This window comes from Eulemur rufifrons, chromosome 28 (genome assembly GCF_041146395.1).
Source record: "Eulemur rufifrons isolate Redbay chromosome 28, OSU_ERuf_1, whole genome shotgun sequence".
NCBI lineage: Eukaryota > Metazoa > Chordata > Mammalia > Primates > Lemuridae > Eulemur > Eulemur rufifrons.
The window spans coordinates 23,315,560-23,329,602 of NC_091010.1; the positions used below are offsets into that span (position 1 = coordinate 23,315,560).

Below are 14,043 nucleotides of genomic sequence, written 5' to 3' on the forward strand. Positions count from 1 at the left end.
TGAGAAAAAAGATATATAGTCAGCATCTAACTCTCAAATAGTCAAGAAAAAATAACCAATCAACAACAATATGTGTTTATATGTGTACATGTGTAAATAAACATATAATGTAATGTTCTCAACTGTGGAATTTAAGTGAGGGTATATAAGAGTTCCCTGATGTATTGTTGTGTCTTTCTATAAATATAAAGTTATTTTTTGTTTTTTTCTTTGAGACAGAGTCTCATTCTGTTGCCCGGGCTAGAGTGAGTGCCGTGGCATCAGCCTAGCTCACAGCAACCTCAAACTCCTGGGGTCAAGGGATCCTCCTGCCTCAGCCTTCCGAGTAGCTGGGACTACAGATATGCTATTTTTTGTAGAGACAGTGTCTTTATCTGTTGCCCAGGCTAGTCTCTGAAGTTCTTTTTAAATGGTATGCTAGATCTACATTAAATGAAATAGAATAATACTTATTTTATTTGATTACTAGGAATATTAAATAAGAATATATGCATAATTTTTGGAGCACTGACTTTACACAAGAGGTATTATCATTGTACATCCACATAGTAAAATAATTAGCAGGCTTTAAGAATTACATATACATTGTGATCTTGGAAAGATAAGTAAATTATAAGGAAATGATATTATAAACATAAAAGAAAACTATGGAATATATAAGAATTAATCTTGTGTGGGGATTGGGAAGGGGATGACTTCGGTCCTATTTTGCATAATGACTATTTTTTTCTTAAAAAGACTTATGAGACAAACTATAAAATATTCTCAAAAGACAAAAGGAAATAGAACAAATGGAAATAAAGTCATGTTATTGGATTAGAAGACTCAATATCATAAGGATTTCAGTTCACTACAAGTAAATTTGGTACTAGTATCTGAAAAGACAGGACAAATTCCTGAGATACAGAATTCAAATCCGAGAGATGACTCAATTATATATGTAATTTTTACATACAGTAAAGGCAACATTTCAAATCAAGGGGAAAAGATGTACTCTTTAGTAAGCAGTGTTGGAATAAGTGGAAAAAAGGATGAAAACTGATTTCTTCCTACAATTCATCAGCAAACACGTAAGATTCACATTTCAAAAATTTACATTTTAAACAAGTACAGTAAGTAAATCCTTGCTTATCATGGTCGATAGGTTCTTCAAACAGGATATATTTAAACTAATCTTTTTCTCATCAATGTTATAATTAAACAATGTTGAACATATTCAAGGACCTGCTGTACATCATTTCTCTTAAAGTCGCAGTTTCCAAGAACCTATGGAGGATGTTATATGAAGACTAAGTGTACTAAAAGAAAACATGATAATATGCTTAGTTGGTAGTTGCTTCACAATTGACCATGATACCATGACATAATGAAGATCTGAGTGGCAAAGCAGCACAAAACAGATTTAATTACTTTTCATTGAGGGTGCATCTTCGGTCTGTGGGATGACCGTTGTATGACTTTAGATTCTCAGTAAGCTCCGTGTACAATCTGTCAGCCATGGGAAGAGGAATGCCATCCCACACCATGATGAGCACCACCATCACAGCTGTTGGACAGTGGTGGCCAGTACGCTGCCGGACCAAACAAAGAACTTTTTCTTCATCACTGCTTCGTCTTAAAACCTGGAAAAATAGAATGCATTTATCTATGGAAAATGAGTATCCTAAATTCAAATGCAATGGATATTCCTTTTAAAGCTCTGTATGATAATGTTTTAGGTGTTTTTAAATTACTATTTCAAGGGGTTCAAGCTTATAGGACCTTCCGTTGTCTCAATAGTTGCCTTCATGTGACTCATCACCAGAGTATCCCGGCTTACATGACTAACAACAGGCAGAACAGAAATCTGTGGTATGTGATTATTTTTTGTAAATGTAGTACAAAGCACTCTGTATTTTATTTCACTGTTGTTACAGTTTGCACCAAGAGACAACAGAGGGCCCGGTGGAAAACAACTAACTGGTGTGCACCTCCACAAATGTCACAACAGGACAAACGTAGTTAGATGGAAATAACCAAGAGCTCCCCACATTAAAAATAAACTTGAATAGTGAAATTTGGCCATCTGAGGACAGTTCCAAATTTTTCTTTTGGGTGACTCATTTACTATATAGAAAAATGTACACAAAGTAATGTCCCTGCAATTTCTATGATTTTTCCATGCTAACAGAAGGATACAATATACTCATTTAAGACTAATGTGGTCAAGCTAATGTGGTGAATGCAAAACCCAACAATTAATTTTGAATTTTCATACATTTATCTTACACTGCATCATACTCTTAGGATGAGAAAAAGACTTCAGAAGTATACAAAATATTGCCCAGTGGTCCTAGTGTTTACTTTAAAAAATTCTACAGAAAAGTTGTTACCACATAAAACCATCCAACTGTTGAAAACCCCCTCCATATATCACAAATTTACAGAGCAGAGAAATTGACCACATGAATCAGTACATAATTCATGATGCAACTGCCCACCCATGTGACCAAAATGGAGCAACCAATAGCATAATCAATATTTTGTTGCTATAATATTACAAAATTTGAGATGAAACTTCTTAAGACGTTAGTTACCCAATATCACTTTCTTCTGTCACTCCAGATGGTTAACAATCATTGCTACCAAGGCATTCCTTGAGTAGAGTTGGCTTTAGGACCTTCCCCCTAAACACAATTATTTATATTAAAATTTTTTCTATATTTATATGTCCTTTTACAGCCAAATAAGAACACATTGCTTGCAAAAACCTCAAATACAAAATGATATATATTGTATCAAACAAAATTATACCAATTAATTTTCAAGTTGTCAAATTAACAACAAATTTATATTAATCAAGCCTTTGTATTGGAAATGCTAAGATACTTTTTAGTGATGATGTTTGTGTTTTTTCTGCATTTTCTAAATTTCTTTCAGTGTACAGTGAAAAGTTACACATAGTGGTTAGGAGCTTTGCCTTTCAATTCAGACCTACGTTCAATAAACTGCTTAAGTATTAATCTGCTGGGTATATCTGCGCACACCTGTAATCTCAGCTGCTCAGGAGGCTGAGGTGTGAGAATCGCTAGAGGCCAGGAGTTGGAGGCTGCAGTGAGCTATGATCTCGCAACTGCACTCCAGCCAGGACAACAGAGCCAGACCAAGTCTCTTAAAACAAAACAAAGCAAACAAACAAACCCCAAAGCAAACAAACAAAAACCCTATCAGAGGTTATTTGGTGTGTGTGTGTGTTTAAACTGACCAAATCATTCCAAAGTTTATGTGGAAATGCAAAGAACCAAGAAAAGGAACAAAGACAGACAGTGACTTGCAGTGCAAAAAGTATAGCCCTTTCAATAAATGGCACTGTAGATACCCACAAGGATAAAAATGAATCTTGAGCCCTACCCTCACAGGACAAACTTGAGTTATGTTGTAGATCAACATATGAAAAAAATAAATCAATAGTTTATAGAAGAAAATATCTTTATGGCCTTGGAGCAGCAGGTAAATCAGTTAAAAACGGATTACGAAATTTGCTAATTATGAATTAAAATACTGTATTAAAATTAAGAACTTCTGTTCATCAAAACATTAACCAGCAGAAGATTATCAATGTATAAAGGCAAGCAAGACAGGATGATAAAAAATTTACAATACGTACAACAAAATATTCATACCTAAAATACATAAAGAATTTCCACAACAGAAAATTGGCCAAAAAAAAAATTGAACCGGCACTTCACACTTCACAAGAGAATATGCAGATGATAAATATATGAAAATATAATCCACAATATCAGTCACATAGCAAAGTAAAACATGATTTAAATGCACTACCCATGTTGGTGGAGAGAAAATAGACTGTTCTGCAAAAGTTACTGCTGTAATGTCCCAGGAGGCAAATGTAGGTGACAGTATTTTTATATTCCCAGGACATGGATAGAAGAAACTCAAAGCCCAAGAAACTTTTTTGCTACTGCAAGCAAATCCGACTTCTGGTTAAAAGTATACATATACAGAAAACAGAAAATACAAGTATTTAAACAGCTTTATTTTGGCAGGGAGACAGGGTCTCACTCTGTCACCCTGGGTAGAGTGCAGTGGCGTCATCACAGCTCACTGCAACCTCAAACTCCTGGGCAGGAGGCTCAAGTAATCCTCCTTCCTCAGCCTCCCGAGTAGCTGGAACTATAGGTACACACCATCACGCCCAGCTAATTTCTTCTATTTTTAGTAGAGATGAGGTCTCACTCTTGCTCAGGCTCATCTCAAACTCCTGAGCTCAGGTGAGCCTCCTGCCTCAGCCTCTCAGAATGCTGGGATTACAGGCGTGAGCCACCGCATCTGGCCCTTGAAATGTCAATGAATAGTATGTGGACATTTATTTTTTCACTATATGTATTGACTTCCCTTACTGATATATAGACTTCATAATTGTTCTATAGTTCTATTCAAAACATAAACAATAATATAAAAATGGTATTAAAATGGTAAGACACAATTATTATAGACATAATAGTCTTTCTAGAATATTCAAGACATTCACAGAAAAATCTCTACTTTTAAAGATAGTAAAACAGGTGGATACTTACAAATATTAAAGACTGAATAATATATACCAACAAGAACCAAATAGAGGTTTGGATTAAACCTTGAATTAAACATACCAGTAAAGATGTTCTTAAAGAATATGCATGTAAATGTTATCTAAGTAAAGTTGTTAAAAATAGAAAGATGCAAAAGTGATAAGAATAAAACTTTAAACATACAAACAGAAGATTATAAAAGAAAGCATAGTTGAAGGAACATAGTAACAGTATTCCTAGAAGGGAAAGTCAAAGACTAAAAGACATTGCATCTAGCCACCAATTCCTTCCCCAATCAATAAAAATTTAGCTTGTTTCTATGTTCATATGGAAAAGTAAATGAGCATCAAGTAAAAACATTTGTTTTTTTTCAGTTAACAAAAGTGAATTACCCTTCTAAATTTTGTGGAGTTTTTTTGTGACATGTTCTAGCTCTATTGCCAGGACTGGAATGCAGTGGCACTATCATGGCTCACTACAACCTCAAACTCCTGGGCTCAAGCGCCCCTCCCACCTCAGCCTTCCCAGTAGCGAAGTAGTAAGACTACAGGTGCACACCACCAAACCCAGCTAATTTTTAAATTTTTTATAGAGACAGGGTGTCTCACCATGTTGCCTAGGCTAAAAGTAGTTCCAATAGTACCTTAGCCAAAAATAAGCTTAACAAGAAAAACATGTTTTATAACCAAAACCAAAAAAACCTAAAGAAAACAAAAAACTGGGAGAGTGAAAAATGTTAAGTCAGTTTAAGATTACTGACAGTTAACATCAATTACTACAGTTTAACATTACTAACAATTAACATCAACTTCTTGCCCTCTGTCTAAATTTTGAGAATAAAATGGTTATCTCACATTAGGAAGATATAAGAAGGTACCCAACAAGTAGCCTAGGACACCAACTATTCCCTTTATTTGGTGTCATGGTAATATTCAAGGAGGTGTCTGATTTTGGTACAGAAATAAGTAGCATCATGGTATAGCTCAAAGACAACCAAGGCAGAACCCAGGAACAAAGGAACAAAAAAGGAACATCTTTGAAGATTGGATAAATGTATAAATCCAAGTAAGATAGTTTGAACACTTTTGGATACTTCAGCTTGGTTTACACCTCGCCCCAAAACTCAGGTCACATCAGATGAGAGTAGTAAATGAAACTTGTATGTATTTCTATTATGTTTGTATAATTGTATATATTCATTGCCACATCTGTTCTATGTACTAATACCCAATCCTATAGAGGTGAACCCATGAACTGGTGCCTGGTATGAATCACTCAGGCATTGGAGCCAAACAGGCAGCCTATTGTTTAAATTCTACTTTCTACTTCTGCCATCACCCTAGAGTCTTAAGAGGTCAAGTAGTATAAATAGTTAACAGAGCCTGGTGCATCCAAGAAACTGTATCACCCTTTATACCAAAATCTACGGAATAACAAGACAACTGGTCTCAGATAAGAGCCACCATGACAGCAGAGAAAGAAAAAGTCAAAAATCTGGGCCAAAGGCTAATAATTATGTGGAACTTGTTAATGACCACCTGGCAAGAAAACCTTTTAAGAAAAGAATAAGACAGTGTAGAGTGCAAAGACAAAACAATGTGAGAATGTCTCAGAAAACAGTGCTGCCCAGTTAGATTTTGCTGTTAGACTTTTTGTGTATGACCATTCAACAGAGAAGCTATAAACCACTCCTCCAAGAAAAGAAGGCAAGTGCAACACAATAAAAAAGTGGAAGGCAGAATTCTACTGCTGTTGAAAAATCTAAGTAAGCCTACATATGAAGATTTTAAGAATGAAATCATGAAATCAATACATGAAATCAAACAGTACTTGATTTAGGTTAATGTTTAATAAAAAATATGCAAAAAGTATACATTGTCCAAGAAGAAAAGTAAATTTAGAGAAATGCAATTTACTAGCTGAATGTTCATTAGGCTCCTTAGTTCAAAATTATTATTTCCTTCCTGCTTCCCCATATACAAGTACTAAATTGCACTTAGTGTCATTCAAACTAATCTACTGGTAAATTCCTAAAAACTATGCAGAGTATAATCTCTGTTGTTCATCTAACCTCTACCTAAAGTTCAAGTTTGGGTTGGACAACTCCAGCAGACTCCTGGCTCTAACAATCAAAGTTTCCCAGGCCTTGGAAAATGGCAAATAAGGAATACCACAGCAATAGTATTTCAAGACAGTAATTCAAATTCAAAATACTCAGTTAATTTTCTTTCTTTTTCTTTTCTTTTCTTTTTTTTTTTTGAAACAGAGTCTCACTCTGTTGCCTGGGCTAGAGTGCAGTGGTGTGTCCATAACTCACTGCAACCTCAAAATTCCTGGGCTCAAGTGATTCTCTTGCCTTGGCCTTCTGAGTAGCTGAACTATAGGTGCATACCACCACACCCAAATAATTTTTCCTTTTTTTTGTAGATATGGGGTCTCACTAAGTTGCTCAGGCTGATCTTGAATTCCTGGCCTCAAGTGATCTTCCCACCCAGGACTCCCAAAATGGTAGGATTATAGGTGTGAGCCACCATGCCTGGCCCATTGGCCTAGGCAAAAAAATTATGAAGGAGACCCCCACAGCAATCACAGCAGCGACAAAAATAAATAAATGGGACCTGATCAAATTAAAAATCTTCTGCAAGTTTCTGAAATATTCTTATTAAACTCCATATGAACTCACTCCACACAACTGTATTGAGTGCTAACTATGTGCTGGGCATTGCTCCAGGCAAAAGCAGTGAATAATATGAATATTTTAAATAAGATAGCCAGAACGTTTGCAGATAATAAAGTCTGATTAACATTATGTGGGTATGGTAGCTCACGCCTGTAATCTCAACACTTTGGGAGGCCAATGCAGGAGGATTGCTTGAGGCCAGTTCAAGCCTCCCGGTCTGGGCAAAATCGCAAGACCCTGTCTCCACAAAAAATTAAAAAACAAAAAAGTTCTGATTTTTCTAGCATATATAATAATTTATGAAACCTATTTCTTTTTCACAGACGTGCAGTATTATCACTTGGTTTTATTATCAAGATTATATTTTTGAATTGTCATTAGTAGATATAGAAATTTTCATTAAGATTCTCAGCAACAGTGCTTTCATTCCTTATCTCTGGGTTATTTGTGCATTTATAAAAAGTGCTAGATAACTATTGTGTATATATCAAGTATATTCTGAGATGTTCTACTTATTCTGAAAAAACTTATTGCACAAGAGAAAATAAGAAAGCAAGACTCTGTCTCTACAAAAAACAAAAACAAGAAAAAGCAATTTTGGCATACCTAATTCATGGGAAATGTTAAACAAATGCTCTTCTTTGTATCTAATAAATAACCCTTGAAGAGGACCAAAACCGATAGGACTTAAATAGAATGTTGCTACCGAAATATATAAGCTATGGAGTTTCTATTTGCCCTTGTTAGGAAAAAAAAAAGTATGCACCCCAACACCCCAGCTCTATCAGTGTCATTATTATTACATTAGGAAAGATTTGAAAGGCAGGAAGGAGAAATCATCCAGAATCCCACCAGTTAACCCAGCTACCTTGCTCTCTTCTGGATCACTCTCTACAGGGGAAGCCAGTTGGCCTGTCACAGGATATTTTCACTCCTTGCTACTTAAGTAAATAATTCAGAAATACATAACAAATACAACTTAATACACCTGTATCAACCATCAGTGACAGATAATGAGAATCAATCCCTGCCCTTTATTTCAGCAAATGTACAAGGCATTGTGTATAGGTAAGATACAAAAGAGCAAAACACAGAACTATACTGTTAAGAAAAACGTAAGCTGGGCCGGGCGCTGTGGCTCACGCCTGTAATCCTAGCACTCTGGGAGGCTGAGGTGGGAGGGATGCTTGAGCTCAGGAGTTTGAGAGACCAGCCTGAGCAAGAGTGAGACACCATCTCTACTAAAAATAAAAAAATTAGCTGGGCGTCATGGTGTATACCTGTAATCCCAGCTACTCGGGAGGCTGAGGTAGGAGGGATCTCCCAAGAGTTTAAGGTTGCTGTGAGCTAGATTGAAGCCAAGGCCCTCTACTCTGGGCAAATGGCAAGTTTATGATTGGGATTTTTGAGAATCTAGTGATGTCCTTCTTTTTATTTTTAGAGACGGGGTCTTACTATGTTTACAGACTGGAGTACAGTGGCTAGACATTCACAGGCATGATCATAATGCATTTTGGCTTCGAACTCCTGGTGTCAAACTCCTCAGGTGATATTCTATTTTTGGCCTGGGTAGTTTTTTCATAAGAATTCACTTTATAGGCAAACTGTACATTGTTATAAACTTTTCTGTTTATATATTCCATAATGAAGTATTAATGTTTAACAGCATAATTTTGTGAATAAAGATTCATAAAATAAAGCATTACTCCCTCAGAGAAAAAATGCCTAAGGTAGATACATATACTTTACTATGCCAATGTAGTGTCCTTAACATTGATGTTATTGCTACTAATTATTTAACGTATTGATGTTATTTTTGGTGAAGAATGGATGTTGAATTTTGTTGTAGCCAGACTCTAAGATGTCCCCAATGATCACCATCTCCTGAAATTCATGCCCTTGCTTAGTCACCTCCTCCACAGCAAAGGGCTGACCCACGTAGCAATTTACAGCGTTAGGTCATAAAAGATGTAACTTCCTCCTTGCTCTCCTTTGATTCATTCGCACTAAGGAAAACCAAACTGACATGGTACGAGAACATTTAAGATGAAGAACTGAGGCCTCCAGTCAACAGTCGTCAAAGGACTAGGGCCTCCGGTAGAAAAGGTTGGAAATGGCCACACACTCTCCTCCAAGTTTTCAAATGACTGCAACCTCCTGAGACCCTATGCCAGAAGCATCCTGCTAAACTGCTCTTGGATTTCTAACCCACAAAAAGTAGAGATAATGCCTGTTTGTTGTTCAAACCTGTTAAATTTTGGCCAGGCACAGTGGCTCATGCTTGTAATCCCAGCGCTCTGGGAGGCCAAGAAGGGAGGATCACTCGAGGCCAGGAGATCAAGACTAGTCTGGGCAACATAGTGAGACCCTATCTCTACAAAAAATAGAAAAATTTAGCTGGGCATGGTAGCGTGCACCTGTAGTCCCAGCAACTTGGGAGGGTGAAGCAGGAGGACCGCTTGAGCCCAGGAGTTTGAGGTTGCTATAAGCTTGGCTGTTGCCAGGGCATTCTAGCATGGGTGACAGAAGGAGACTGTCTCAAAAAAGAAAAAAAAGAAAAAGCTGCTAAATTTTGGGGCGATTTGTTAAGCAGCAACAGATAACCAACACAAATTTTATGAATTAATTCCTCAAATACTATTTATAAATCATAAACCAGATAACGTACCCCTATTTAAAATAGGTCAAAGGTGTATTATGTTACTCGGGAAATAAAACTGCAACTCCTCACTACGGCCTGCAGAACCATTCCTAATCTGGTTTTTGCTTATCTCTTCATCCTTCCCCAGTTCCATTCCCTACCTCCTCAATTTGAATAGATTCTTGTTAGAGTGTTAAAAAAATAAGAGTACTCTCTTCCTTCACCCAAGACCTTTGTACTTGCTGTTTTCTCTGCTTAGGAATGCTATTTGCTGCATGCCTGGGGGGTTTTCCTTTGAATACTTGGCTCCTTTTTGTCACTCAGTTCTCAGCTTAAATGTCCCCTCTCCCAAAAGGCCTTCCCTGAGGATCCATGCTTAATGGGAAAACCCTGGAAGGATTCCCACTGACAGAGATACAAGGTAAGGAGACCATCATTACCAAAGCAATATGATATTAGAATAGTCTGTTGGACTAACCAACTGTATTAGAAGACACACAAGAGACATAAAATGGGAAACAAGGAACATGTAACTTCAATAGGCACAAAACCTTAAAACAGCCCTCAAGGACAAAAGAAGGCATAAGCAAATGGAAAGATATAATATTTAGGATAGGGAGACTAAATACCAAAAAGAAGTAAATTCTTCAAATTCTCTATGTAATATGAGTCCAATAAAAATACCAATAGGATTTTATTCTTGCAACTAGATAAGCGGATTGTAAACTCGTGATATAATAAACAAGGCAGAATAGTCAGAAAATTTCTGAAAAAAGGAGGAATTAGCCTAACAGATATGGAAACATACTATAAAACCTAAATAATTACAGCCATCTGATGGCTGATAAAGGAAAAGACATTGATGTAACAACAGAAAATCAACAAATGTAAACAAATACATATTAGTAAGGAAAAGATGGACAATTAAAAAGGTGGTGTTGGATAACTAAGTAGCCATCTGAGCAAGTGTAAGTTGTTACTAATACTCTAAACCAGGATAAGTATAAAATGGATAAAATATTAAAGTGGACGAAAAAAATGAAATCATTAAAATACTACAAAAAAAATTAGAGAATTATTTATAGTGGGAAAATTTTTATAATTAAGATATATTACCCTAAAGCTATAAAAGAAAGGATGAAAAAGTTGACTACATTTATAAAAAAATCTAAATGGTAAAAGCATAACAAACTGAGAATACACATTTACAACTTTTATCACAAGTGGCCAATTTTCTTAGAAAGCTACTATAAAATCAATCAAAAATTATACAATAGAAAAATGAACAGTCTGTATATTATTTCCTACTTTAAAAATGTTATAAGTCACACTTACAAGGTCATAAGTTACTTTTTCAAATGGGGGAATAAAATATGAAAATAAAAATAAAGATCACCCAGGCTACTCTTTGGATATGTCTTCAAAATCTCTTACACATATAGATTGACTTAGATGAATGGTGTTTTGTGAAAATTAAGTAGTAAACGTCATTGCTCAGTTGACACAGTGTGAAAAAAATCAGTGCATAGCAGGACAAGAAGTTGATCCATGAACTGAGGAAGTAATAGTCCACAATCACCAAACCCTGCCCTACTCCAGCCATTCACACTTTTAAAAGTCTTAGGTAAAGTTTTAGACTACAAGAGGAACAAAACTGAGTATTTTAAGAAATTTTATTTAGTTCTTAAGAGGCAAGGTGACACCAGCTAACATTTGCATTATCAGAAGATAAACTAATGAACCTGATGTCAGCAAGTCAAGTGTCAAAATGTGTGTATAATGGCTGACACCTCTGGGCCACGCTGCCTTCACATCCGCAAATTGAAATGATTAATAGATCCTAATTTACGTTTGTATTCCCAGTATCTAGCCCAGGGCATGGCAATACAAAGTACTCAATAAGCATGAGTTCCTTCACTTATCTTTCGCATTTTGAAAATTTTTCTTCTCCAAAATTCACTCAGATTATAACAAAGTGAAGGCAGATATCTTAGTCAGAACTCACTTCCATTGCAAAATAACATGGTTTAAACAAGCTAATAAAAGAAAACTCACAAAACATTTCTCTCTCATGTTACAGAAATCAAGATTTAAGAAGGCCTGGGGGTAGTATAACAGCTCCATCGGTATCAACAGGGACTCAGGTTCCTATACTTCTTCCCACTATCCTACATGACTTCCACATCACATCAATTCATGATTCCAGAAGGCTGTTGGGATCCAAGCCTTTAAATCCATGGCACATAAATGTTGAGTGAAAGGAGGCAGACAAAAGAGTACATAATATAGGATTCTAATTGTATGAAGTTCAAAAAAGAAGCAAAACTAATCTATGCTCAAAATAGTGGTTACCTTTAAAGGGAGTTATTGATTGGAAAGGGACTCCAAAGGAGGCTTTTGAGGTGCTAGAATGATTGATATGTAATCAAAGGTAGCTATTATTGTCATCATTATTATTGCCACAATCATCATCATTAATAGATTATAGACCAAAAAATTCTATGGTCAAGAATTCCAAATAAACTGGTTAACATCTTTGCAGATGTGAATACCCTACTGAAAAGACACATTTGGCTATGAACGTGGTTTTCAGTTTGAGAACTTCCTAGAGAAGGTGAATCCAGTTCTCTTAAATTATGCATTTGTGCAAAAATCAAAGTAGTCATAGGAACAATTTTGGGAATATGTTGTAGATGTGGTTTTGTTTTCGATACTATGTGATCTTCTTTAAGGTGGCTCTACGGATATTGAATTGGAAAGACTTTCAAAATACAGTTACTGATTAAAGTAAGATATAAAGCGGTGTGTATAATTCGGTACCATCTCTTTATGCTGATTATGAATGTATTGAACTATCTCTAAAAATATACAAGAAACTGGTAAAAGTCGTAACCCTGGGGGGAAAAAGAAGAAGACCATTGCGCATAACAACTGGGCAGGGCTATGCCCCTCTATTATTTAACATAAAAACCACATCCAGGAGTGGAGGCCCTGCAGCCTGGGGGCCACATATGGCCTTCTGACTGAATCCATATTTTACAGGACAAATCCTCAAAATTATCTTCCTTGTTTTATCCCTGTGGGAGTGCCTATTTTTCTAGTCCATATTTTCATGGGTCAAAAAAAATGTATTCATTTTATATGTAGAATAAATCGATCTTCAAAAATGTATAAATGAGAAATACTTACCCACTTAGCTATTGGACACCCATGAGAGCTTTTGCCTTCTTTCCCAGTATACACTACTATTTCTATCCTTATTGCATTTCCTTTTTGACCATACCTGAGTATATAAAACACAGGAGAGAATGTACTAATTAATTGCAATCTACACTTGAAACCTTCAACTTTTAACATCTTAATATGTATAGCAGATGGATGGACAGAAGTTCAAAAATCGAACACTTCTCATAATTTACTTTTGTAAAAAATTTGCATTTGTGCAGCAGATGTTTTTATTTTTTATCAGTTCTGTTTATTTATCCTTAAAGATGACTCTTTTAAAAAAGCCTGACTTCAAGACAAACAATGGGAATGTAAAGTGTGCATTGTCAAGGGGGTAATTTGACCTAAATAAGTATTTCTGAATTTATCAAAGACAATTAAGCTTGCCTTGTGAGTGCCCAGTTATATGCCCAACAGCCCATGTGATGAGGGACTCAGCAGGGACACCAGGACACCCCTTTTTTCCTGGGCCCTAAAGAACATCCAACTCATACTGCTCAAAATTTTCTATTCATCTCATGTTTGGTCCCAGAGATAATTTATCTGCATTGAGTCAGGTCCACAATAAAAATGATTTTAACAGGGAAGCATATTTCCTCACCTATTCTCCATGATTTCCCTGACAGCAGCAACACTTGGTCCTGCCCCAAGGTGTGTATAATATGGGCCTTTGTCTTTTTGTATAACTCGATCTGTGGAAGGAATAAGATTATTAGACCCAAAGTTTTACAGATTTACATAGGGGCAAGGAGGAGCTATTTTTATTTTTTCTTTTCCCCCTCAATTCAGAACCATGAATCTTGACAAGGTTTTAATAATTAAAGTCAAGGACAATAGGCCACAGAATTTAACTTGTTGATGTTCTACTCTTCCTGCTCCTAATTCTTTCTCCCTCTAAGAATCAGAGGGAAAAAAGTATTTTAAGA

The 14,043-nt window shown here is 36.0% G+C and overlaps 1 protein-coding gene across 5 annotated transcripts in view; it reads right to left on the reverse strand.

Moving 5' to 3' along the window:
• The window catches only part of TET1 (tet methylcytosine dioxygenase 1), a 101,861-nt gene that overhangs the window by 21,783 nt on the left and 66,035 nt on the right, over positions 1-14,043 (reverse strand). For 3 of the 5 annotated variants that reach the window (XM_069460574.1, XM_069460575.1, XM_069460573.1), the window contains 3 exons: positions 13,719-13,809; positions 13,082-13,175; positions 1,411-1,622 (listed from right to left, as the gene is read on the reverse strand). In XM_069460574.1, the coding sequence (XP_069316675.1) occupies positions 1,411-1,622; positions 13,082-13,175; positions 13,719-13,809 (397 nt within the window). The remainder of the gene's footprint in view (positions 1-1,410; positions 1,623-13,081; positions 13,176-13,718; positions 13,810-14,043) is intronic. The other 2 variants (XM_069460577.1, XM_069460576.1) reach the window with 1 other exon arrangement.